General features: G+C 40.6%; 1 protein-coding gene across 1 annotated transcript in view; it reads left to right on the plus strand.

Moving 5' to 3' along the window:
* Positions 1-237: 237 nt before the first annotated feature.
* Positions 238-26,499, plus strand: part of adamts9 (ADAM metallopeptidase with thrombospondin type 1 motif, 9) — a 44,413-nt gene continuing 18,151 nt past the window's right edge. Inside the window, exons 1-18 of the mRNA XM_048171915.1 lie at positions 238-758; positions 1,541-1,920; positions 4,101-4,260; positions 6,299-6,588; positions 9,017-9,100; positions 9,273-9,397; positions 9,772-9,812; positions 9,941-10,046; positions 19,109-19,255; positions 19,540-19,681; positions 19,944-20,048; positions 22,560-22,705; positions 22,968-23,149; positions 23,743-23,879; positions 23,979-24,096; positions 24,289-24,384; positions 26,019-26,185; positions 26,346-26,475. Of these exons, the coding sequence (XP_048027872.1) occupies positions 662-758; positions 1,541-1,920; positions 4,101-4,260; positions 6,299-6,588; positions 9,017-9,100; positions 9,273-9,397; positions 9,772-9,812; positions 9,941-10,046; positions 19,109-19,255; positions 19,540-19,681; positions 19,944-20,048; positions 22,560-22,705; positions 22,968-23,149; positions 23,743-23,879; positions 23,979-24,096; positions 24,289-24,384; positions 26,019-26,185; positions 26,346-26,475 (2,653 nt within the window). The 5' untranslated portion in view covers positions 238-661. The remainder of the gene's footprint in view (positions 759-1,540; positions 1,921-4,100; positions 4,261-6,298; positions 6,589-9,016; positions 9,101-9,272; positions 9,398-9,771; positions 9,813-9,940; positions 10,047-19,108; positions 19,256-19,539; positions 19,682-19,943; positions 20,049-22,559; positions 22,706-22,967; positions 23,150-23,742; positions 23,880-23,978; positions 24,097-24,288; positions 24,385-26,018; positions 26,186-26,345; positions 26,476-26,499) is intronic.

Genomic DNA, 26,499 nt, shown 5'->3' on the forward strand with positions numbered 1-26,499 from the left:
CATATACAAAGGGTTTTCCTATATGGAAACCTCAGTGGACTTCACCAATAATGTCATTCTATTCAAGATTATATTTAAGGTCAGGTGTTCACATTTTCAATGCTCTTTACTTAAAGCCAAAGACTACTTTTTACTTATTTAAAGCTGTTTGTATTAACGTGAACATTAATTAGACTAAGAACTAACTTAGGAGAGACGCAACTGTGTTCTTATCTAACTGACTGTACATACAGTTTAACTCCACAATCTGAAGTTGGAACAAGAACATAACGCACGTGGATGATCATTAGCCTATGAGTAATATGTTTAGTGATTTTGAAATGAAGTTTAGTCTGCACGCTACATTATAGCGACACATATGGCAGGAGTGGCTTTCGGAAAGAGGGGTGTCTCTTAGAGTACGCCCAAGTCTCGGCTAAAGTAATCAGCAAACCGTAGACCACCACAGTTGCATCGACCCCCTTTCTGTTATTATGCATGCAAGCCAAGAGGTCCGACCGAGCGCTTGTTAGCGACATGGAAGTCACTTCTGTAAAGTAGAGGAGAAACGCTTTGAATGTGGCAACCGTACGGCAGAAAGTCCGGCTGAGCGCGGCTTCAAGAGACAGCGGAATACTGTATTTGGGCTTGCTTGCATTCATTTTCCTTAACGTGGACAATCATGTTTTTGTTCTTCTGGGGACTAAGCTTTTTTGTATTACTCTCTGATTTTATGAATGCACTAGCTTCAACAGGGAGACCGCGAGACTCAGAGAAAGGTAAGAGCTTTTTTCATGTTCTTTTACTCTCTCATTCAACTGAGGCGCGGAGAATGAATGACTTTCCTTGCTTGCTTTGCAGAGCTCATAGCGCGCATTTTGAAGAGTCTTCGAGTAGCCTAATAGTTGGAAACGTCAACTGACTGACACCTGATTAATCTTTTGGAGTGTAATATCTGTTAGAATAAGGCAACTCTTAGCAAATATTTATTAGCAAATATTTTTTACATGTAGGATAGCCTAGCCTTTATAAGTTAATGAATTATTAAAGAAGACTTGAAGTTTGTTCAACACTGTTACCTTTCATATTTCCCTATTTTGAGTAACAAGTAGGCTAATTCTATAAATTTAAAACTTATTCTTATAACTTTTTAAAGAAGTGAACTCTTCAAGAACAATTTGAAGTAGCCTATCCCATTTTCATCACTTTTTTATGTTTATCAGTATGGAACGATCTTACAATGTCAACCCTGTTACCATGATTATTGATAACTAAAAACAGATATTTATAACAAATATCAACATTAAATTGTCTTTTAATTAATTGTAGGCTTGTATGTCAAATTAAACTGTAAAATGGTCAACCCTGTTACCTTTCAGTTTACCTGTTAGCCTACATATAGGCTACAGCGCAGTGCAATTTACGATCATTTAGATATCATTTATCAGATTACAAAAAATGTACTTTGAAAATAATTGTAGGCTATTACATAACAGACAACATTCATTTCATAAAAAGACCTATTGTTGCTAAATTTTACGTTTAAATCTGTGTTCCACAGCGAAATTACCGCAGTTTGGCGCGTATGAGATTGTAACTCCGGCCAGAGTGAATGAAGCCGGTGACAAACTGCCAACGGGCGTGCACTTCAAGAGGAGAAAGCGGAGTACCGACCCAATACCCGGCAACATCTCCCATCATTGGACCTCTCCGCACGTCTATTATCAAATATCTGCCTTTGGGCAGGACTATTACCTTAACCTTACTCTCGAGTCGGGATTTATTGCTCCAGTTTACACTGTCACGATGCTCGGAGCATCCAGTGAAGGTCATAATTCAGAAGAGGGGGAGGAGGACACGGAGTATCAGCACTGCTTTTATAAAGGACATGTGAACGCTGGGCAGGAGCATACTGCAGTAATCAGCCTCTGCTCCGGTTTGGTGAGTTTAAAAGATGTACTTAATTATATTATCTCTATATTAGCTTATAATAACGATAATCATTATCATAGGCTCTTTTATGCAATTCAGGTCGCAGTAAGCATTCGGGAACTTTGCAAATGTTCATATGTAGGCTATTTCAGATCTTTCGTAGCCTGTGTGACTGGGCTACATAATTATACATGAATAGAAATGTGGCGCAAGTTAGTCGGATACATACGCACCACTTTTGAGGCAGATCACTTAGAAAATATTTTCTCAAACTTGGTAGTACATCGACTGCTCTCTATAAATGAGCTGGGTGACGCACACTCATCAGTGGCATAAGCAGCAGCAGTATGCTGACGTCAACGGCAGTCCATATATGGGACTCAATGTCATCTGTTGATGTGAACGTAAGTTCGCGCCATGTAACACCGTTTCTCACAGATCAAAAGCAGTCGTGGGAACTAGAGTAGTGATTCGAATAGGTTCTTTCGAATAGTTTGTTTCAAAGAACCTGTTCAAAAACGTATTCAGCGGTTCTTTCGTCGTCACTTGGGCCATGACATCCCAGCAATGCATGCTCTAAAGCAAGGGTGGCGAACACGGTCCTGGAGAGCCACAGTCCTGCAGAGTTTTGCTTCAACCCTAATCAAACACACCTGAACAAGCTAATCAAGGTCTGAAGGGTTGCTAGAAAGTTACAGGCAGGTGAGTTTTTATCAGAGTTGGGGCAGAACTCTGCAGGACTGTTCCAGGACTGGAGTTTGCCACCCCTGCTCTAAAGTCTAATACATTACAATAAAAACACGTTTTTTGAAGTAATTTCATGTGTCCTAATACAGTCTGTTGCATACAGCCATGATTTAGTTCATTAAGAACATGAAATAATACTGAAATTAATTTACATATCTCAGCTGAAAATGTTTTAGCATGCTTAATAAACACTGAAAGTATTGGTTGTCTCAGTTCCAGGAACATTGTGATTTCACTTATCGTTTGTTGCTGCAAACTGGGAAAAAAGTTTTGTAAGAATATATGGTTACTTTTGAATGGCAGTCAGTGGAGAAACATAGCCAAGCTTTTACCATCATAATGGTGGCATTTACAAATATCCATTGAAAAGATTAAAACTAAAAAGAATGACTGTTCACAAATCGCTTTAACAATTGAGTATGGATGGAGGACACACAAACTCACATAAACTTATTAGTTAGGCCCATATGTCACCTCAACAAACCCCCAAATCCTGGCTAGATTTCATAAAACATTGTCAGAAAACAATGATTAATACAACTAGTCCATTGTTTTAAAATGTGTAGTCATGAGAGCTGTAGACTTTGAAAACATTGAAATATGGAAGGAACTGTGTCCTTAATTACCTGCATTTTCAATTAGTCTGATGTTTGCAGTCGATTTTGCTCTTAATCATTCTCAAGGACCGCAAAAACTGAATCAGCTGTTTGTCTAATTCAACAAAACATGAAAGAGAAAATGTAATGTAAAATTCAATTTTTATCTTTTATTTGATTTCAACCGACATTTTGAAGAAATTATCACAGATCTGATACAACATATCATTCCTGGATGGTTCCTTTCAGGGTTTGAAAAGGTTTGGTTACTTGTATAGATAACAACTTAGCATACAGTGCCTGTAGCAAAGATTATGTGTTATATGGTATTTAATGTCATTAATATTTATTGCACAGGTATTCTTATGCATACAATATTTTATAAGTAAATTAAGTCAAGCTTGTTCGTGATGGCCAGTTTGTATCCTTTCATACTTGGATGTATCGCCTACAAACAATTTGGCTGAAATCTGTTTTCTGTAATATAATGACCAACCTCAGAACTGTTATGTTTCTTCTTGAAAATAAGGGGAAAATTTACCATTGTGCTTCTTGCTGGCTTTATCTATTAGAAAAGTCACATTTCAAAACATTATACTTTGCAAGTATAGCAGAATGTTCTGATAGTTATCAGCCACATTTTGCATTCATTACCCCCCAGAGGCCAGTACACTGATATGCATGCAATGTATGTTTACTCTATCACTCCATCAGCCGCTTAGGATTTGTACATAAATAAAATCTTAGGGGGAAGTTGTAAGGGCAATTTACAGTCACATTTACAGAATGTGTGTATAGATTTCACTGGCCATGGACCAATTTAAACATTGCTGTTGTTTGTTTTAGCTTGGCACTTTCAGGTCACCAGAAGGGGAGTTTTTTGTGGAGCCCCTTCATAGCTACAATGGTGAACATTATGAAGAAGAACACATCAAACCTCATGTCGTGTACAGAAAAGATGCCTCAAAAAAGAGTGTAGATGATCTGACTGCATGTGAAACTTCAGGTGAGTCTTACCTTTTGAGTGGGAAAGTTTTGAAATAGGTATATTTTAAACATTAAAGCAAACCAATGATGGTAGTCACAATAACAGAAATTCACTGTTCTGTAGATACTGTTCTGGATCTTGCATCACTGCCTCTGTATTGTACTGACTCACTCAAAGGACTCCTATTATGTTTTTTACATTTTCAACTTTCTTTACTGTGTTATGTTGCTCTTTGAGCATGAAAAAGGTTCCATTTACCTATTTGTATGCACATTTAAGGATAATGCATTAAAAAACACTGGATGGAAATGCCAAGATGTGCATAAATTCTAAAAATGTGAATAAAAAACGTATGCGCTCAGTTGTAGTGGATAATGTTTTTATTTGATAAGAATGCATGCATATAATCTACGATGGAAACACATTTACCGAATAAATCCCTCAATGCGCAACAAAAAACTCACGTGACTTTGCCTCAACAGTGAATGTGATTGGATAACTGGACTAACTAGCTGACGAATTTCATCGCACAGCATCTCACTTGTTGGTTTGATCATTCTGAAATACCTGAGTCAAAGTCTGTGATCAGAATGATTTGGTATAATGACCTCTCAGAAGTGTCTCAGTTGCATTCCCAAACACCAGGCATCCTGGTGTAGGAAATGTAGATGTGTAGATGTAGGAAAAAGAGCCACAGTGACTGTCCTAATTGCAGCAACTTCGATTTTGGTTGCATTTTATTTGACAGTACGTGCACTTACGTTCACTTACAGTGTACTTACCTAAGAAAGTACTGGGTAATATAAGGTAACTACATGGGTTAAGGTTAGGTTTAGGAGTAGGTTCAGGGTTAGTACTAGTTATTACCCAGTTATTGTAATTACTATAATAAGTCTATAATATGTACAGTACATGGAGAACCGACCTGTAAAACAAAGTGCTGTTAAATTTACAACCTTCAGTGGAAACATAGCTTTTGACTTTCAAATACTCATAGTGCTATTCATATCTTTTGCATCCTTTGCTTTTCTATTTTCAAATGTCATTGAGTAGAAGTCAGTGGAACAGGAAAAATCATTTTGGAAGTTCTTGGTATCATTCCAATCTTAGTTTACTGCCACAAAATCCTGTCGACTCTTGCACTTCCTGTGGCCTGAAGATAAGGAAACTCAAGAGGCACAATACCATGAAAGCCACGTGGTGAGCTGCATTGTAGTAAAGTAATGCCAGTTTTAAGTGTTTGGAAATTCAGTGTTATAAAATACATTTAGATGGGGCTAATTCACACTGCTGTGTATCAAGATCACTCAATGGTGGCTTAGTTTTTTTTAAAATTGGTGTTGTGTTATTTAAAGGAAACGTTTGGCGCCTAAAAGTGCTTGGAGGAGAACTTATTTTAGATTGCATGATTTTTATTGAAAACTCCGTTGTGGCATTCTTTAGTGGAAGAAATAGGATTCATTTTGATTTCCATCATGTTTTTTTTGCAAAGCATTTTTGTGGAAAATTAATACCCATTGTTACACGTTGAGTAGAGGGTCAGGGTTGTGTTGAATTTTTGTCCTCTTTTAGGCTCAGGGAAATTAAGACTATCCTTTTCTATTTTAATATATTTAATATACTATATATTTAATATTCCTGTGATGGCAAAGCTGAATTTTCAGCGTCATTACCCCAGTATTCAGTGTGACATGATCATTCAGTAATCATTCTAATATGCTGATTTTGGTGCTCAAGAAACATTTCTTAATATCAATGTTGAAAACAGTTGTGTTGCTTAATATTTTTATGGAAACCGTGATTCATTTTTTCCCCCCGCCATTTTCTACAGTCCATCTGATCATCTAATATAGGTCATGATAAACCCTCCTTAGATTCATAATCACTTATCACTGGACATTACCCTGTGATATAGTGATAGTATAGTAGCCTACATGGCTGCTTTCATTCGTTATTTCCAATATATAGAACAGATTATATAATAAAATTGCTTTAATTCACTATATTTACAGTAATATTTAACATTATATTATTTGTATTGTCTCCTTCATTCTAGGACATATAAAGCCACAAAGCAGACACAGGAACAGACTGAAGAGAAAGTCGCCCTCAAGCATGCTGTCCGACCTGGAGACTCTTAATTCCAGACTCTTCTCTGCCCCCTTCCCCTCCTTGGAAAACAAGCACAACTCCCGTAATGAAAGCAGTGACTCCAAGCCACACCGGAGATCAAAGCGTTTCCTCTCCTACCCCCGTTTTGTTGAAGTCATGGTTGTGGCAGACAGCAAGATGGTGGAACATCATGGAAGCAACCTTCAGCACTACATTCTTACACTGATGTCCATAGTAAGTTCCGCCCAGTTATCAGTAGTCTTTTGCTTTGATGGGTCTGTGTCTGATTCTTTAGGTCTATGTGACAGATTGTCAGCATGGGGTGAATGTGTCTGACAGACTTGATGAATGTGAATATAAAACAAATAAAATCAGGTATGTTGCATGCACAGCATGCTTTAGATGCTTTTTCGTTGGAACTCACGGGGAGGTTAGATGACCTATATTTTGATCTTGGCAAAGGCTGCATTCTCAGCAGGATCTGGCAGCACAAGCTAGTTGTCAATGGCCAAGAAACATTTTTTCAACAGCTGAGGTTAGCGTCACGTGTTCAACACTACTTAATAACGGAGATCGAAGAGGTCTGTGTGTATTTGAGCTCAGAAATTTTTAAAAAATCAGCTATTTCAGGACAACAATAAATGTGTTCCATTTTAAGGGAACTCCACACTGGGCCTGGCGTCGATGCTATAGGAAACACCTCAGCATGACAGAGTCTGAAGCATCTGTGCAACTGTTCCAATCTTGATTGGTGCAGTGTCACCCTGTGACACAAGATGGCATTCCACAGAAGCTATAAAGTATACCCAGAACAAAGCAGCATTAGCTTCTGTGTCTTCAGCAAGTGCTATGTGTTTCTGTTCATCCTATTTGGTGTTTGTTTGTCCCATAGGCCACTATGATTATTAGAAAATTATGATGAGCCAAGCAATTTAGATCCATATTTATGTTAGAGTGGGCTGACTGCGCTCATTGTGAGAACACTCCACTCGCCTCTGGCCCGCTTTGATGAGAGTGGCCAGGTTCGTGCTTCCTATGATTCGGGTCCTGCGTCTGCGGCTTAGATCATGGGGGTCGCAGATGGAGCTTGTGGAGGAGTTTAAGACAGGCCCAACCTTTTCTCACCCACTGGTTCTAGTGCTTTCACTCGGGATACAGAAGCCTGGTCTGTGGCTTCTCCCGCCCAGAGCCCTCAGGAAATCGATCTGCCATCGGTCTTGTATACAGTAGAAAAGGGGTACAGAATCCAGTTTGGTTCTCAACCACCAAGGTTCAACAGGTTGTTTTCTATGGTAGCCAGCCCCGAGTAGGCATAGGTGCTTGAACAGGAAGTTCAGTCTCTTCTGGCAAAGGAGGCCATAGAGCATATTCCTCCTCCCAAGAAAGAGTCTGGGGGTTATGTCCCGTGTCCCATCATAGATCTACGTCAGTTAAACCGTGCTCTGAGGAGATACAGGTTCAAAATGTAGACAACACCTCTCATTGTGACTCAAATCAGATCTAAGAACTGGTTTGTCATGATAGATCTAAACGATGCATACTTATATTCACGAAGTGTATGGATGCAGCTCTGGCTCCTTTGAGACTCAAGGGCATCAATGTACTCAATTACATCAAGGAATTGTTAATACTAGCTCAGTCACAGAAGATGGTGTTTCGACATCGAGATGTCATCCTCATCCACATAAGGCGCTTGAGGCTAAGACTAAACTCCAAGAAGTGTTTTAGGAGTAGTTTGGGACTCGGTTACCATGCAGGCATGACTGTCTACTGCTTGTATCGAGTCAAGTCTCTCAGCATTGTGCAGAATCAGGCTAGGCCAGTTCTGAAATAGTTTCAAAAGCTGTTGGGACTCATGACAGCCACGTCCAATGTGATACCTTTTGACCTCCTGTGCATGAGACCCTTGATGTGGTGGCTCAAGACCAGGGGGCAACCCATTTCGCATGATCGTGGTTACTTGCAGATGACTTCATTCTTTGGTCATGTGGAAGAAACCCAGGTTTCTGTCCCAAGGACCTGTGCAGGGGGCCTCTTGTCATTGCAAGATGCTTACAACAGACACTTCCCTCACAGGCTGGGGCACAGTTCTAGGGTGCAGCTCGGCTGGAGGTCTGTGGAGAGGACATCATCTCTCTTGGCATATAAACTGCCTGGAGATGATGGCTGTATTTCTAGCACTGAAGTAATTCTTCCCAGATCTCAGAAGCTATCATGTCTTTGTCCATGCAGTCTCGTACATACATCACCAGGGGGCTCTGAGGTTGTGCCCTCTTTTTAGACTGGCACACCAGATCCTCCTGTAGTCCCAGGGCAAGCTACTCTCACTGAGAGAAGTCTACATCCCTGGGTACCTAAATCAGGGAGGAGACATCCTGTCGAGGCCGGGCTAAGGCCTAGGGAATGGAGAATTCACCCCGAGGTTATGGAGTCAATTTGGAGGCTTAGGGCAAGAGTGTATATTATAATGTACCATGTAACATATATAGCATTACAGTATATTGTAAAACTGTATAAAGAGAACCATTGAATAAAGGCCCAAATGGGCCAGATTTAAGTATAAACTGTTGAAACTCTCTCAGACTGGTAATTTGAGACCCATGTGATCAAGTAATTAGAAGCTTTGACAATGAATTTCAATTGTCTGTATTCTCTCACTCAGGTTTCCTCAATCTATAAGGATCCCAGCATTGGAAACCTGATTAACATTGTTATTGTGAAATTGGTCATTATAAAGAATGAGCTGGTAAGAGTTCTCTCTTTTTTTTTTCTTTCTTTTTTTTGCAGTTTGTTAATTAATGTCTGCATTAAGAGCTCTTTTAAATATGCTTAAGCAGTACTTTACAGTCAGTTCATAATTATGTTCGTAAGGGTAAATGTATTAAAAATTGTTATCATCTGTCTCTATTCTTCTGTAGGATGGTCCCACTATCTCTTTCAATGCACAAGCCACTTTGAAAAACTTTTGCATATGGCAGCAGAGTCAGAACCACCCGGATGACAACCACCACTCACATCACGACACTGCCATCCTAATCACAAGGTGAGAAAGATTTTTATTGGAGGGTTTAGATTTTGTATTTTTTCTTTACTTATTACTCGCAGGTGTTGAAGAAGTCTACAAGTCTAGTTGTGTGATATTTTGTGTCTTCTCTCCACATTGTGATTTTCGTACCATTCATGGTGTGGACACAATTTAACTAAACGTTGGGCATACAATTACAGAAAATACCAAAAATCAGTGCTTGTATAAAAGTAATTTGAGGAACAATTTGAGTTATTATTTATGGTGCTACAACTTTTCATTTTGGCTTTGTACAAGGGCAGAATGTACAATGTAATTGACAGCATAGACACATGTAAGTAAAATGGTATCCAAGTACTTCTTAAATAAGTAAAGTCTTGTTCTTTTTTTAGGCAGGACATCTGTCGAGCACGGGACAAGTGTGACACTTTAGGTAAATCATGTGAAAAGAGTGATTATGATCATATTGAAGCTGACAATGCGGATGATGTTGATGATGGCAATTACAGCTACATCTATAATTGATATTTCTTTATTTTTATGTTCTCTCATGCATTTTAGGTCTTGCTGAGCTGGGTACAGTTTGTGATCCCTACAGAAGTTGCAGTATTAATGAGGATAATGGACTTAGTACTGCTTTCACCATCGCTCATGAGCTTGGCCATGTGTGAGTACAATTTTTGTGAAATGTTTTTTTCATAAATTTGCTTTATCCTACTTAGTTGAATGTTTTGCTATCTAGAACAATGATTACAAAAATAACATTTTTAAGTTTTAAGTGTAGCTTAAGTGTCCAGATACTTTTTAGGGCTGTAATATCTCCTGCATTATAAATGCTATTTGTCATATGGACTTAACTTGAGAGGAGCTTTTATTATACCTAGAACTATATTGTTGTAATGATGGGTCGACAGAATGGGAATCCATTTGCAGCTTTATTTAGCAAAGGTATACAAACAGGTGGGACTTTGGGCAAGAGCATAAGCAGGGACAGGCAATGGTCGAGACAGGCGGCGAACAAACAGAGTCGAATAACAGGCAAGGGTCGAGACAGGCGGCTTTACAATCAGAGTCCAGATAACAGGCAGTGTTCAAGGCAGGCGGCAAGGTTCAACAGAGATAGACAGTCCAGTCGGTAACAATAGGCAGTACACAGGGAAAAACGCTTAGAAATGATCACCTCGGCAAATCAAGACTTCGCGAGGTAAGAATGCATGTGAGAGTGTTATATAGTGTGAGAGTGATTGAGTTCAGGTGTGTGTGCAATCAGTCCCAGGAATGAGGGCCCATGGGAATTGTAGTCCGAATCAATGAAGTTCAATATTCAGGTGATGGCTCCCTCCGGCAGTCCGGAGGACGAGCCGAAGGAGCCCCATTCATGACAGAGCCCCCCCCCGTGAGCGGCTCCCGACGCGAGGAAGTGGACGCCGGGGTCGACCCCGTGGTCGAGGGGCCGGTTTCTCCGGGTGCGTCCGATGAAACTCTTCAGTGAGTGAAGGGTCCAGGATATCATCCGCTCTGACCCAGGAACGCTCCTCCGGGCCGTACCCCTCCCAGTCGACTAGGTATTGTAACCTGCCACCCCGGCGTCTGGAGTCCAGCAACTCACGTACTTGGTAAGCCTCCTCGCCTTCGATTATCAAGGGTGGGGGGTTGCGGGCCTCGGCTCCTTCTGGCTCCCCTCTCGGACCCCTGGAGGGTTTCAGCAACGAAACATGAAATGTGGGAGAAATACGATAGTTAGTAGGTAGTCTTAAACGAAATGAAACTGGTGTGATCTGTTTGACAATTTGAAAGGGCCCTACAAACCTGGGACTGAGTTTACGGCATGGAAGTCGGAGTCGAAGGTCTCTGGTGGACAGCCAGACCCACTGCCCCTCGGTGTACTGTGGATTGCAGGGTACCCGCGGGGTCTTAAATGCATTGAAAAAGTCTTAAATTTGATAATCTAAAATTAAGGCCTTAATAGCCTTGAATTTGGTATACAAAGTCTTGGATTTCGTTACAAAGGTCTTATTTTTTTATTTATTTGTTTTTTTAACTTTTCCTAGGATTAAGTTCATACCGTAACAAAATGAACTGTTACTAGTATAGGCTAATTAAAAATTCATGCAGCGTAATGTTGAGTGCACCTCGCGCTCCACGTCATAGCAGTAAGCGCGAAAGCTCGCGCACCCGTTACTATGGTTACTAGGCAAGTGAGGTAAATTACTAGAGATGAGCCGGATACTCGGCTGAAACGAGTATCCGGTACGGATAAAGCACTCCTGCCGAGTACGAGTATTATACGAGTAATAGGAGTCAATATGCTCGGATAGAATGAAAATCATCATTGGGTAGCTGATTGTGTCAGCGTTCTGTGATAGTCTAGTCCAGTGGTCTCAAACTGCCGGCCCGCGGGCCATTTACGGCCCGCAACTGATCTCAAAAATAAAACATAATCCGGCCCGCTAAATTATTATTATTATTATAATTATTATTCTCTAGTACGCGTCACATACGCGGCCGCGCCGGCATTCTCCTTCTTTTCAATGCGCTTTCGCTCCCGTGGCGTCTGTCGTTGCTATGCAACCATGAGCCGCGCTCTCAACCGCGTCGCTTCTATTATGAGCGAGCTTGCCTAAATTACAGTAAAAGCACTCGACTTTAAGTCACGAGCGTCGTTTTAAATCACCGAAACGCGTCCGATGCTACCATGTCAAGAAACAGAAGAGTGTACAAATGTATTCAAGGGTTGTATTTGTTCTGTACAGTGTTGTTCAGTGCAAGATTTTAATTTTATTTAAGCTAGCATGAAGTAAAGGAAAACAGCCTACTTCCACTAAATATTAAAAACTAATAACAATGAGAGATTTTTATTTTTTGGCAAAATAAAGTTGATATATATAGCTTCAGTTTTTTGTTTATTTCTGACCCCTCCATGGCATCTATGAGTGTTGCTGGTTTTGTTCCTAAATTACTAATTTTTTTTATTCCATGCACCTTGTTGGATGTGAGAAGTTGCACCAGACTATTGCAATTAATAGTATTATATTAGTAGTATTATATTAGTATATTAGTAGTATTACATCAATTACATTAGTAGTATTACATCAATTACATCATAGTATTAGCCTATATAATTATATTACACTCTGTAACAATGAGAGAGACCCTGCTGTTTACATTTAGTAGGCCTATGGTAAATAAAATATTTATAGTAGGTATAAAAATATATGCCGAATTAATTATTTTCTAGGGTTCAAAATTTATACAGATTTGACATTTTCCCCTCATACTTCTGTCAGAATGGGTACGAAGTTGGCATTGAATTTCATTTAAAATGGTATTAAAAAGGTCTTAAAAAGCCTTGAATTTCATTTGGAGGATCCTGGGGGTACCCTGGATTGGGACGTCGGTGTCGGTTGGCCTGTATCTCCTGCCTTCGTACAGCTCGCTGTAGATGATGGTGAGCTTGGTTCCAGGACTCCTCACTTCTCTGCAACCATTCTGTAACCGATGGCAGATCAGATGGTTCACCCGACCAGGGGAACAGCGGAGGTTGGAAACCCATGTTACACTGGAACGGGGTGATTCCCGTTGCTGGTTTGCGGAGTGAATTCTGTGCGTATTCTGCCCAGAACAGGAACCGACTCCAGTCTGCTTGGTTGTGTTGGCAGTATGTGCGAAGAAACCTGATTAACTCTTGGTTCAAGCGTTCTGTTTGGCCGTTGGATTCTGGGTGATATCCTGAAGTTAAGCTGACGTTTACATTGAGGGTTTTGAAGAAAGCCGTCCAAACCCGAGACGTGAACTGGGGACCCCTATCGGATACGATATCTTCAGGTAAGCCATACAGTCGGAATACCCAGTTACACAGGAGTTCTGCTGTTTCGAATGCTGTGGGAAGTTTGGTTAGAGGAATGAGTCTGCATGCTTTGGAGAAGCGGTCGACCACCGTAAGGATGGTAGTGTGTCCTTGTGACTCGGGGAGGTCGGTGACAAAGTCGACCGCAATGTGGGACCAGGGGCGCTGTGGAAGTGGCAGTGGTTGTAACAAACCCGCAGGTGCCTGATGGGACGCTTTGGAGGTTTGACAGTTTGAACAGTTATTAATGAATTGAACAGTATCGGGAAGCATGGAGTCCCACCAGAACCGATTTTGCAACAGATGGATGGTGGCTGTGACACCTGGATGACCAGAACTGGGAAAATCGTGAACCTGATGCAGAAGCCTGTCTCGGAAGGGTGCTGGAACATAGAGGCGATTCTGGGGACATGTTGGTGGAGGTGCGTTGTGTTCATTGGCATGAGTAATTTCAGTGATCACGTCCCATTGAACGGGAGCGAGCAACAATGAGTCGGGAATTATCTGGTCAGCATGCTCTGTCTGTTCCACCCCCTCGTGCTGTCGGGATAGAGCATCCGCTTTGATATTCTTTGAGCCTGGCCTGTAAGTCACGGTGAATTGAAAGCGTGTGAAGAATAAAGCCCACCTAGCCTGCCGAGGATTCAAACGTTTAGCTGACCGCAGATATTCCAGGTTTTTATGGTCGGTTAGAATGGTGAATGGATGTTTCGCTCCCTCGAGCCAGTGACGCCATTCTTCAAGTGCCGCCTTCATGGCAAGTAATTCCCTGTTGCCCACGTCGTAGTTCCGCTCGGCCGCTGACAGCTTTCGTGAATAGAATGCGCAGGGATACATTTTACCAGGATCACCTTGGCGTTGTGACAGTACCGCCCCTATGCCCGTACTGGAAGCGTCAACCTCCACCGTGAATGGAAGTTCAGGGTCAGGATGATGTAGTATGGGTGCTGAAGTGAAACGTTCTTTCAACTCTTGGAATGCCTGTATTGCTTCGGAGGACCATACGAGGCGAGAGGATTGTCGTTTGGTCATTGATGTCAAAGGGGCTGCTACACCGCTGAAATTCCGAATGAATCGCCTATAGAAGTTGGCGAACCCCAGGAATCTTTGAAGCTCTTTCAAGGTTTGAGGTTGAGGCCACTCTAGTACCGCCTTCACCTTGCTGTCATCCATGGCCACGCCCTCTCGACTGATCACATAGCCCAGGAAAGTTGTAGAGGTTCGATGAAATTCACATTTTTCAGCTTTGGCGTATAGTTGATGGTGAATTAGTCGTTGGAGTACTGCCCGGACGTGTTGAACATGTTCTTCATAAGAGTTGGAGTAAATGAGAATATCGTCTATGTAGACGATAACCCACCGGTTGAGCATGTCCCGAAAGACGTCATTTATGAAGGACTGGAAGACGGAGGGACTGTTGGACAGGCCGAACGGCATGACAAGGGTTTCGTAGTGGCCAGTGGCCGTGGAGAAGGCAGTTTTCCATTCATCTCCTTCCCTGATTCGGATCAGATTGTAAGCACAACGCAGATGGTGAAGTAGGCAGCTTGTCTGAGCTGTTCCAGAGCAGGAGGTACCAATGGCAATGGGTAACGGAATTTCATTGTTATGTCGTTCAAACCTCGATAATGTATGCAGGGCCTTAAACCGCCGTCCTTTTTCTTGACGAAGAAGAACCCTGAGGCGGCTGGTGAGGTAGAAGGACGGATGAAACCTTTGGCGAGCTCCTCTTCGATGTATTTCTTCATAGCCGCTGATTCAGGTTGTGACAGCGGGAAAATGCGGCCTTTGGGTGGAGTGGTGCCTGGGAGCAGGTCGATGGCACAATTGCCCGGACGGTGAGGAGGTAGCTCTGTAGATTTGGCCTTGCTGAAAGCCACTGCCAGGTCGCTGTATTCAGCCGGTATGTCAGGTTTCTCGGAACTGGTTTCTTGGAGTGTGGTACTGTGAACAGGGAGAGGAGTGACAGTTTTCAGGCAGTTCTTGTGGCATTGCGTGTCCCACTGTACAATCTGACCTTCTTTCCAGGAGATGTGAGGGTTGTGTATTCGTAGCCAAGGTAACCCCAGGATAACGGAATGGTTGGGTGAACGGATGACGTAGAATCGGATTTTCTCAGAGTGTAGAATTCCTATCTGCAGCGTGAGCTCTGCGGTGATATGGGCCACTCTGCCTCCGCCGATGGGCTTCCCATCTAGTGCCTCCACTGTCAACATGGATTTACAGTCGGTTAGTGGAATATTATAGTCCTTTATAAAGGAATCTGACATTCCAGCAGCACCAGAATCCAGAAGGGCATGAGTGGAATGACATCGATCATTGATGGTAAGTTGAATGGGAATTTTGAAGCAGTTGTAGGGTTGGAATGAACTCACCGCTTTAGCACTGGAGGTTTGAGGTCGAACTGGGCAGTTGATCTTGACGTGACCCGCTTGACCGCAGTAGAGACACAGATGAAGATGCCTCCTTTCTCTTTCTTCGGGAAGTAGGGGTGTATACCCGAGCTGCATGGGTTCTGGAGCTGAACTGGTTGAAGTGGGGGTATGAACAGGACGTCGAGTCCACAGCAGATTGTCTACGTGGATGGCCAGCTCAATGAATTTATTTAGCGAACTGCCCTCGTCTCGACAAGCGAGCTCAGCTTGCAACTCCAGTGTTAAACCTCTGCGGAACAATAGCTTCAAAGTATCCTCGGCCCAGTTTGTTTGCGCAGCCAGGGTGCGAAAGTGCAAAGTGTATTCAGCAGCGGTTTGTTTACCTTGACTGAGTGAGAGAAGCTGGTCACCGGCACTCTTTCCTCCAGCTGGATGTTCAAACACCTCTTTGAAGTTGCGTAAGAAGTCCTGGAAGGATGGGAAAGCAGAGTTGTCATCTTTCCACACCGCGGTGGCCCACTCCAGCGCTTTGCCAGTTAATAGAGAGCAGACCAGCGAGATACGGCTAAAATCCGTGGGATACAGGGAGGGTTGCTGGTTAATGAACAGCGAACACTGCAGAAGGAAGCCCTTGCATTTAGCGGCCGTGCCATCGAATTTCTCTGGAAGAGCTAGACGAGGATTAACTGTGGGAGTAGCTGGCTCGTTGGAACTCACGGAGCCTGCAGCGAGTGGAGCGGCTGCTTAGGTGGGAGTGAATCTGAGGCCTTGAAGCGTTCTCACCAGTTCCTCCGTGAGTGATGTCAGTCGGTTAAGTTGGTGTTGATGCACCGCTAGTTGGTTGGCTTGGGCACTCAGTTCAGAAGAAATCTGCATGAAAGCTGCTGGATCGCTAGTCGGCGAAGTCTTCTGTAATGATGGGTCGACAGAATGGGAATCCATTTGCAGCTTTATTTAGCAAAGGTATACAAACAGGTGGGACTTTGGGCAAGAGCATAAACAGGGACAGGCAATGGTCGAGACAGGCGGCGAACAAACAGAGTCCAGATAACAGGCAGTGTTCAAGGCAGGCGGCAAGGTTCAACAGAGATAGACAGTCCAGTCGGTAACAATAGGCAGTACACAGGGAAAAACGCTTAGAAATGATCACCTCGGCAAATCAAGACTTCGCGAGGTAAGAATGCATGTGAGAGTGTTATATAGTGTGAGAGTGATTGAGTTCAGGTGTGTGTGCAATCAGTCCCAGGAATGAGGGCCCATGGGAATTGTAGTCCGAATCAATGAAGTTCAATATTCAGGTGATGGCTCCCTCCGGCGGTCCGGAGGACGAGCCGAAGGAGCCCCATTCATGACAATTGTCTATAAATAATTTCTTTACTATTGTATTCTACATTTTTTAAAAGTAAAGCTTTTAAAATACTCCACTTCTTCAATGTCCATCATTCTGCAAGTCGCTCAGCCCCCTTCACTACCTTTTTTCTATATTTTTGGTAGTGTGTCTTTCATGTTGGGATGTTTTGGGGAGATTCCATTGCCTTTTGTACAGTTCGATAACAGTGTGTCTGTGTCTGATATGCAACTTCTCAAGGTCTTCTGCAGAAATGACTAAACTACTCAGTTATACTCTGCTTGATAGAGTGTTGGAGTGTTTTTTTAGCTTAATAGTGTTGGAGGCAAATATTAATAATGCAAATAAATTATATCATGTCACATATAACAGTCTCATCCTCATTTAGTGGCTAACGTTTATCCCACAGTATTGACTATTGCATCTACACCAAATTCACATGTACAGTCATATGAAAAATGACCTCTAAAAGACCTTTAAATGAACTCCCTTTTTGAATTCCATTCTTATCCGGTGGCAGGTGGTGACATCAGTGCTGTGCTCTTGAGTTGGGATTTAGTCCTGGTGCTGTACAGTGTTATGCAGCGCGCACCACCTCTCTCCCCTATAATTTAACACTATATTTGCTAAAGATTTACTAAAAATATTTAATTTATTTACTTTTTATCCTTTATGGTATTGGATATTTAATTGTTCATGCTCATTCCTTCTATTTTTACATTTAGATTACCTTTGCTGTCATCTAACTCTACTAAAGTTAATCTTTAAGGGTGCCCTAGAATCAGTTTTTACAAGATGTAATCTGTAAAATGTGTCTGTGAAGTTTCAACTCAAAATACCCCATAGATTTTTTTTTAATTAATTTTTTTAACTGCCTATTTTGGGGCATCATTAACTATGCACCGATTCAGGCTGTGGCCCCTTTAAATCGCACGCTCTCGACTATAAAACAGTGCATTTACAAAGTTCACACAGCTAATATAACCCTCATATGGATCTTTACAAGATGTTCGTCATGCATACTGCATGTATGCGTCGGATCATGTGAGTATAGTATTTATTCTGATGTTTACATTTGATTCTGAATGGGTTTGAGGCTGTGCTTTGTGGCTAAAGCTAACATTATACACTGTTGGAGAGATTTATAAAGAATGAAGATGTGTTTATGCATTATACAGACTGCAAGTGTTTAAAAATGAAAATAGCGACGGCTCTTGTCTCCATGAATACAGTAAGAAACGATGGTAACTTTAACCAAATTTAACAGTACATTAGCAACATGCTAAAGAAACATTTAGAAAGACAATTTACAAATATCACTAAAAATATCATGTAATCATGGATCATGTCAGTTATTATCGCTCCATCTGCCATTTTTCGCTATTGTCCTTGCTTGCTTACCTAGTCTGATGATTCAGCTGTGCACAGATCCAGACATTAATACTGGCTGCCCTTGTGTAATGCCTTGAACATGGGCTGGCATATGCAAATATTGGGGTCATACATATTAATGATCCCGACTGTTACGTAACAGTCGGTGTTATGTTGAGATTCGCCTGTTCTTCGGAGGTCTTTTAAACAAATGAGATTTACACAAGAAGGAGGAAACAATGGTGTTTGAGACTCACTGTATGTCATTTCCATGTACTGAACTCTTGTTATTCAGTTATGCCAAGGTAAATTCAATTTTTGATTCTAGGGCACCTTTAAAAACACTTATAATCTCTAAAAACAATTTAATGACACTGTTAAATGTAATCGTTAGCAAATCTCTAAATAAATATCCATTCTTCATACTGTACATCATAATGTGATGCTTAAATTTACTTGTATTTAAAATGATTGATTTTAGTCTGTAATGTCTTATTTTTAATTTATTTAGAACAAAATAGTAGTTAGCCATTCATTTATTAATCAGATTTTTAGTATCTGTATTTCTTTATGTATTTTTTTATTTTATTTTTTTAAATTGACTGCCAATTAATCATCTTGCCGAATAAATCAGCCGTCACGACTTGTCTCTATTGGCTTTTTCATAGGATCATACAATAAATGTGAAAAGACCTGGTTTTGGTCAGTCTTACAGACTCTGTGTGGATCAGAGTACATGTGTCCTGCTCATTGTCTTGTTCTGTTTGTGTTTTTGATCATGCCCTCAGGTTCAACATGCCTCACGATGACAGTAACAAATGCAGGGAGGATGGAGTCAAGAACCAGCAACATGTGATGGCCCCTACACTCAACTATTACACCAATCCTTGGATGTGGTCCAAATGTAGTCGGAAATACATCACAGAGTTCCTCGAGTATGTAAACCACTTTTACTCTCAGTACAGTGACTGGATGTTATTGAGGCTGTGATGCTGGCTTCAACTCTTGAAGTTGAGCACCACTTAATGATTAATGTCCAGTGTTAGCATGCATTTGTTTTCATTTAAACATTCTCAATTGAGATGTAAAGGACGTCATCTGTAGCAAACTGAACCGATTCTCAATTTTTTTGTGTTCGGTCACCTACTGAGAACATTTCTGTTGTGTCTCTTGTTTATTTTATTTTCCTTCAGCTCATTTGTTTATCATTTCTCATTAGCACAGGGTATGGGGAGTGTTTGCTCGATGAGCCAGTTTCTAGGCCATACAGTTTGTCCCAGCAGCTGCCTGGACAGATATATAACGTCAATAAACAATGTGAGCTGATATTTGGGCCTGGGACACAGGTGTGCCCATATATGGTGAGAAGATCCCTCAAGGAATTGCAGAACATACTGACATGAGCCTCTTCTAGTGTGTATTATCTGGTCTGACATTATTTATGGACCTGTTTTTTTTAATAAAAGACCAAGATGAAAATCTGTTTTTTGGTTACATGAAGTAGAGCTTGTTATCCAGTTACATTCAAAGCATGTTACACATGCAAAAAACTGGCATCAGTACAAATTTTGTGTGGAAGAGTTAGATGTTAAAGCTGACCGTAAGTGTTTTGATGTTGTGCAGACACAGTGCCGGAGATTGTGGTGCACCAGTCCAGAAGGAGTCCAGCGTGGCTGCCGGACCCAACACATGCCATGGGCTGACGGGACAGAGTGCTCTCCAGGAAAGGCAAGCACTTCAGAAAACTACATTTACAACAACATTTAAAACCGCTCATTTCTTGGAACCCATTTGGTATTATTTAAAGACATAGTTCACCCAAAAATGAAAACTGTCTTCATTGACTGACCATCATGTCATTCCAAACCTTTTTGACCTGTGTTTCTTCTGTGGAACATACAAGACGATATTTTGAGAAAATGTTTTTTTTTTTTTTTTGTCTGTACAATGAAAGTCAGCAGGCTCCAATGTTGTTTGAATTCCAACATTCTCCAAAATATCTTTGAATACCTTCCAAAATATGTTGTGAAGAAGAAAGAAAGTCATACAGTTTTGGAACAAAATGAAGAAATCATTTTAATTTCTGAAGTTATGATTTTCATTTTTGGGTGGACTATCCCTCAAACTTTTTCTATTATGAAACAATAGTACACTTGGCTGGTTGCTTGTCAACAGTTTGCAGTATGTTAATAGTTTTGTATAGTTTTAATACCCTGACCCTGATACCAATTATGTCTCTTGAAAGAACTCCATGGAGTTAACACATTATATTTCTGCACATGTTGCAGTTGCAAAGCAGATGAAAAACAGATTGTAACTTCAAGCACATATTTTATCCAAATAGTGACCAAATCACTTCCACAATGACACTCGTCCACACTGATATATTGTTTTGTTTTTGCCCTTGTCTCTGTTTTACAATGTTTCCCAGATTGTGAACTTGAATTGCGTAGTGGTAATGATTGTGAACAGCGTCTTTCATGTTCTCTAAATGAAAAGCGTTGCAGATAGCATCACGAAAGGGCAATTTTACAAGGTTGGGGGGTAACGCATTACAAGTAACTTGAGTTACATAATCAGATTACTTTTTCAACTAACTCGTAAAGTAACGCTTTACTTTTTCAATTTACAAAAAAATATCGAAGTTACTTTTTCAAATAAGTAACGCAAGTTACTTATTCACATTTATTGACTGACAGCTCTCCAGTCCCAATGGTGAGAGAAATAAAGTGCAGAGGTGTTGTGTGCGCTGTGTATACATGATGGTGTCACGGACTGGTTTGCAGTATTCAATGCACGACGTAGAAGATATATTCAATAAAGTTTAATGGAGTACTAGGAACAAGGATCAGGGAAAATAACCAAGAAAACAACTACAAACACAGTGTAACATAAACAAAGCTAGACAAAGGACAGACTGAAACTAAGGGCAGCATTCAGTATTCCTCAAAATCAATAAAAACAGTGAAATGCAAACTTAGAATTTTACGCAAACATATAATAATTGACTATATTAAATTACACAAATGTACTTTATGTATTTAATCTCACTTTATTAACCATTGTCTTTGCTGCTGACCTTCAATGATCTAATTCAACCATAATTATAAGCAAAAATTACTTTAGATTAGATTTAGAAATAAGAACCAACTTCCTTCTCCTGTATCCTATTCTTCTTTAATCCAGAATGGCAGCACAGCTGATAGATTTGTTTGAGCTGTGCCCTCTACTGTACAGGCATAAATATGCTTTTCCTTCAGCCTGAGGCTTATTCATTTCACTTTTGGTGTGAAAAGGCCTTAACATTTGCCAAAAATATAACTTTTTTTTTTTTTGTTGTTATTAAAAAACAAACAAACAAGCCCAGCCCAGGTGAGAAAAAGTAATGCAAAAGTAATGTAACACATTACTTTTCATAAAAAGTAACTAAGTAACGCAATTAGTTACTTTTTTAGGGAGTAACGCAATATTGTAATGCATTACTTTTAAAAGTAACTTTCCCCAACACTGCTCAACACTAACTTGCTGCAAATGCATTGTTTTTTCTCTGAATGTCATATGGCTGAATTCATATGGAATGTCTTTTCTGTGGTATCATGCAACTTAATATATCTAGATACGCACAGGATCAGTCTCTTGCAGCTTGTTTTGATTTTAACAAAGGGACCACCCAATATATGTGGATTGTCTGGTAATCATTGGGTGAAACCGTTTTAAATCAAATCGTTGCATCAGAAAGCTTGACCCACGTGCAATGCAATGGCAAAGTAGTGCTGTAGCTTTGTTGCACCTGAAAATGTTGATATGAATCATGTGAAAGAGATTTGTATGATTAAGAAAACAATCTAAAGGACTTCATGTGTTTTCCTGCAGCTAAAACAGTAGGGCACGGTACTAGCAACGGCAAGATTCATGGGGTCCATTTCCAGGGAATGCAAGAACTGATTAAAAATGTAAATGTGTACCTTGAATGCAATGCAAGTCTCTTCAGATAAAAGCATCTGCCAAATGCATAAGTGTCATTTTGATTAAACAGTTTGTTGAAATTAAACACAACTCAGCCAACCAGATGCTTGACAAGGGGTGCTTTGAGCCAAACAAAAGAGATTTTGAATTGAATCTTATCTGTGTATCAACAGCATTCTTCATCATACTAGTTGGTGTACTTTATAACAAACAAGCAGTCATAACAGACTCTGCAATTATCTCATCTTTTCTTTGTTTTCTCCTCACTTGCAGCATTGTAAACATGGCCTGTGCATCCCTAAAGAGCATGATTCTGTTCCAATAGAGGGGGCCTGGGGTGTGTGGAGTCCCTTTGGCACATGCTCAAGGACCTGCGGAGGGGGAATCAAGATCGCTGTGCGCGAGTGCAACCGACCCATGTAAGTTGCTGCTCTTTGTAGTCTAGCATCCTCACTGGACTGTGAATTGGCACCAGGTTTCTCAATGTTCCCTGACAAATGGCAGCAGCAAAGCTATCTTAAAGAAGAATATTCTTCAAAAGAAACTGCATTCCCAGTGCACTTGGGTATACAGCAGGCTTTACTCTGTTTAAATTCCAGTCAGACAGAAACATGAGGATTTTGTAATAAAGTGTTCCCAATGTGACCATGTGCTCTGATTGTGTGTTTTTATGACATTTAGGCCCAGGAATGGGGGAAAGTATTGTGTAGGACGAAGGATGAAATTCCGTTCCTGTAACTCTGAGCCATGCTCCAAGCAAAAGAAAGACTTCAGGGAGGAACAGTGTGCCAGCTTTGATGGGCGGCACTTCAACATCAATGGTCTACCTCCAAATGTCCGCTGGGTGCCAAAGTATAGCGGAAGTAAGGGATTTAGTCCAATGATTGCAACTGGCAAGGGACCGTTTTCATAAAGATGAAAATCGTCATGTCATTACAAGCCTGTAAAACTTTCTTCTGTAGAACACAAAATGATGTGGCTTGAAGAATATACACGCAGGTCTTTTCTAAACAATGACAGATTATAGTGACTATGCCAGTTAAGCTCCCAGAAAAAAACAAATAACAAAAAAAACACTTGTTGTTCTAGTTTTCTCACTTGCTGTTTGCCAGTAGTCTCTGCTCATATGCCCTCAGTATTTGTTGAGAGTGTCCCTATAGAATATGTTTCTTAATTTTTTCAGTTTTTTCAACATAGTGTTAAAACACTACATAATTGCTTCGGTATGTATAACCCATATTAAACAATTCCCCAGGATTCCCTCATGATTTGAGACTTGATGATGATTTCAAAGTTTCCATAGTTTCAAAATCAAATTACCAAACACAATTAAATTTCAATTAACTTGATAATTGCATATTACAAAGATGTGATGAGAAACATATTATCAATGTCCTAAATACAGTAGGGCTGAGGTCAGACTGTATTAACTCTCTCATTGCTCTGTGTGCTGTAGTTCTGATGAAGGATCGCTGTAAGCTATTCTGTCGTGTGGCGGGCAGCACAGCTTACTACCAACTCAGGGACAGAGTTATTGATGGCACGCAGTGTGGGCCCGACACCAATGACATCTGTGTTCAGGGCCTGTGCAGGGTGGGTGCATTTGTGTGTCAATGAATCAACCTGAAGCAGTATTCCTGTATTATCCTATTCAAGTGTCCTCTGAATTAATTCTACATCCTGTTTCTACAGCAAGCAGGATGTGACCACGTGTTGAACTCCAAGGCCAGGAGAGATAAGTGTGGGGTGTGTGGTGGGGACAACTCATCTTGCAAGACTGTTGCAGGAACATTCAACATAGTGCATTATGGTAGGTGACACAGGTCGTCAGTTGAAAACAGTTCTGTTTATGTCAGTCAAAGTAACCCAGAGTTCAAATTAAGTTTGATTCACTTCAGTTCCATGCCGTTTAGCCCAATTTCAGACCAAAAGAACAATAATATTTTAGGAAGAATATTTTATTAATTCCTGCTTTTTTTTTATTTCCTTTTTTTTTTTACAGGTTACAATGTTGTGGTGCGAATTCCCAGTGGTGCTACGAACATAGATGTCAGACAACACAGCTACTCAGGGAAACCAGAGGACGACAACTACCTCGGTGAGCCAAGAAATGGACATTAAATAGAATAGCATATGACTTATTTTCATTTCTGCTATGTTGTAGCCCTGCACATGACATGCATGAAAAAAATATATATATCGTGGCCAAGAATTAAGAATTTTCTTTCATTTTTTGTTCCCTCGTTTTAAATAAATTGTGAGCACAATTTAATAATTCATTAACTTGATATAAATCAAAAGCTTTTATATTGTGCGCATGATTAAGTAAAATGAGGAAACTAATTATTATATCAAGCACACTTTTTGCTTAAAACTGCAGTACGCGATTTCTGACAATCATTGTTGAACACTGTTGATATTTGAAATCAACCCAAACAAATACACCCCTCCCTTCATTGCTCTGCCCCCAAAAGGCACAAACACCCAATGCAAGAGTGGATGTCTCTTTATTGTAGCAGTCAGCAGAAGGAAAGCAAAATACAAATGCAAATGGGGCGTCCTCCCTCTAGGCTTGCTGCGAAGTCGGTTACGGTGTTATACAAGGAAAGACAAAAAATTTACATCACTGCCCCCCAGTACATGAGTAAAAATTTTTGTTAGTCGTCGGCCGCACACACTCAATTAAAAACTGAACATGTCTGTCAATTACTGAACCAAACATATGCAACACAGATCAGCATGGTGTAGACACATTTGAAACGATAATACCAGGAGTAAACAGTAATGCATCAGCTGACCACTTGTGATCATCAAAAATGCATATTAATAACAGGTGGAAGGGTTTTTTCATGCTCGCTCGATTTCCGGGATATTATATATAATTTGCAGGCGTCAGGGAGCCTCTATCAATATGTGGGAGACTCCTGGATCTACCAGGAGAAATGGGATGTCTGTGACATTGTCAAATTGATTTGCATATTCATAAACAGTCCTAATTTAAAATGAATCAAATGTCTTTGCTAAAGTAGGCTAATGTGCTGTAAGTGAATAGATTAAATTTACTGCAAGCTTTACAAGAGGGTTTTTGCAAGCGCTCTTATAGACTTTTTTCATGTTAATGCTCCTGAACTTTGCACACCTAATGAAATATGTGATTTTTTTCAACAGATTAGTGAGCTGTGCACGTGTGCGTGTGCGTTTATTGATATCTTTGCATGTCTTTGTGTATTTGGCGTATATGTGTGTGTTTATGTATGTTTATCTACAGTGTATGTGTGGTTTAGGCCAAGACAGGAATGTAGACGTTTTGGAAAGGGTTTGTTTGAATGTATGTAGGTGGTGGGGAAGGGAAACAGGGGTTGGTCAGTGTAATGTGTGAAGTAGTGAGGAAAGTAACTCAGGAAATTAGCTACATAATCACATTAGTGTGCATTTTTGAAGCATACTGACTTCAGTAGAGCAAGACGTGGCCTCTTCACGGAATACTGGATTTCTTTACCCCGATTAGCCTAATCTGCCCTGACTGTTGCTAAATCTGACTGTAAATGAAAACGTTTTATTTCTTAGGTCATGCAGGTCTTGTAGTGAGACAAATTTGTGTTTAAAACAAATGGACACTGCTTGAGTTGTTTATCCTGTTGCATGCCTGAATATATATTTGCTTCGACTTTTTTTTTTTGAACGTAAAGAAAATAAAGCATGCATGCATGTTGTTTCATTTTTGTTTTGCAGCCTTGTCCAACAGCCGTGGAGAATATTTACTCAATGGAGATTTTGTGGTCAGTATGTTTAAAAGGGAAGTCAGAGTGGGGAATGCTGTTATTGAATACAGTGGCTCTGACCATGTTGTTGAGAGAATCAACTGCACTGATCGCATAGAAGAGGAGATTATTATCCAGGTAATATGGCTTCATATGAACTTTTATGTTGTTTAACATTGTGAAGTCACACAACTTTGCATTTGAACAGTTCAAAAGTGTGTCAGTAGTGTTTAAACTCTTTTGTAGCATGATATTTTCGGCCTAATTGTGTTTTTTTTTTTTTTTTTTTACCAACTAGGTGCTATCTGTAGGAAACCTCTACAACCCTGATGTCAGGTATTCCTACAACATTCCCATAGAGGACAAACCTCAGCAGTTTTTCTGGGATGCGTACGGCCCATGGCAGGATTGCAGTCTTTTGTGCCAAGGTGGGTGTGAGAGAAGCAACAAAT

This window comes from Megalobrama amblycephala, linkage group LG21, assembly GCF_018812025.1.
Source record: "Megalobrama amblycephala isolate DHTTF-2021 linkage group LG21, ASM1881202v1, whole genome shotgun sequence".
Classification (NCBI taxonomy): domain Eukaryota; kingdom Metazoa; phylum Chordata; class Actinopteri; order Cypriniformes; family Xenocyprididae; genus Megalobrama; species Megalobrama amblycephala.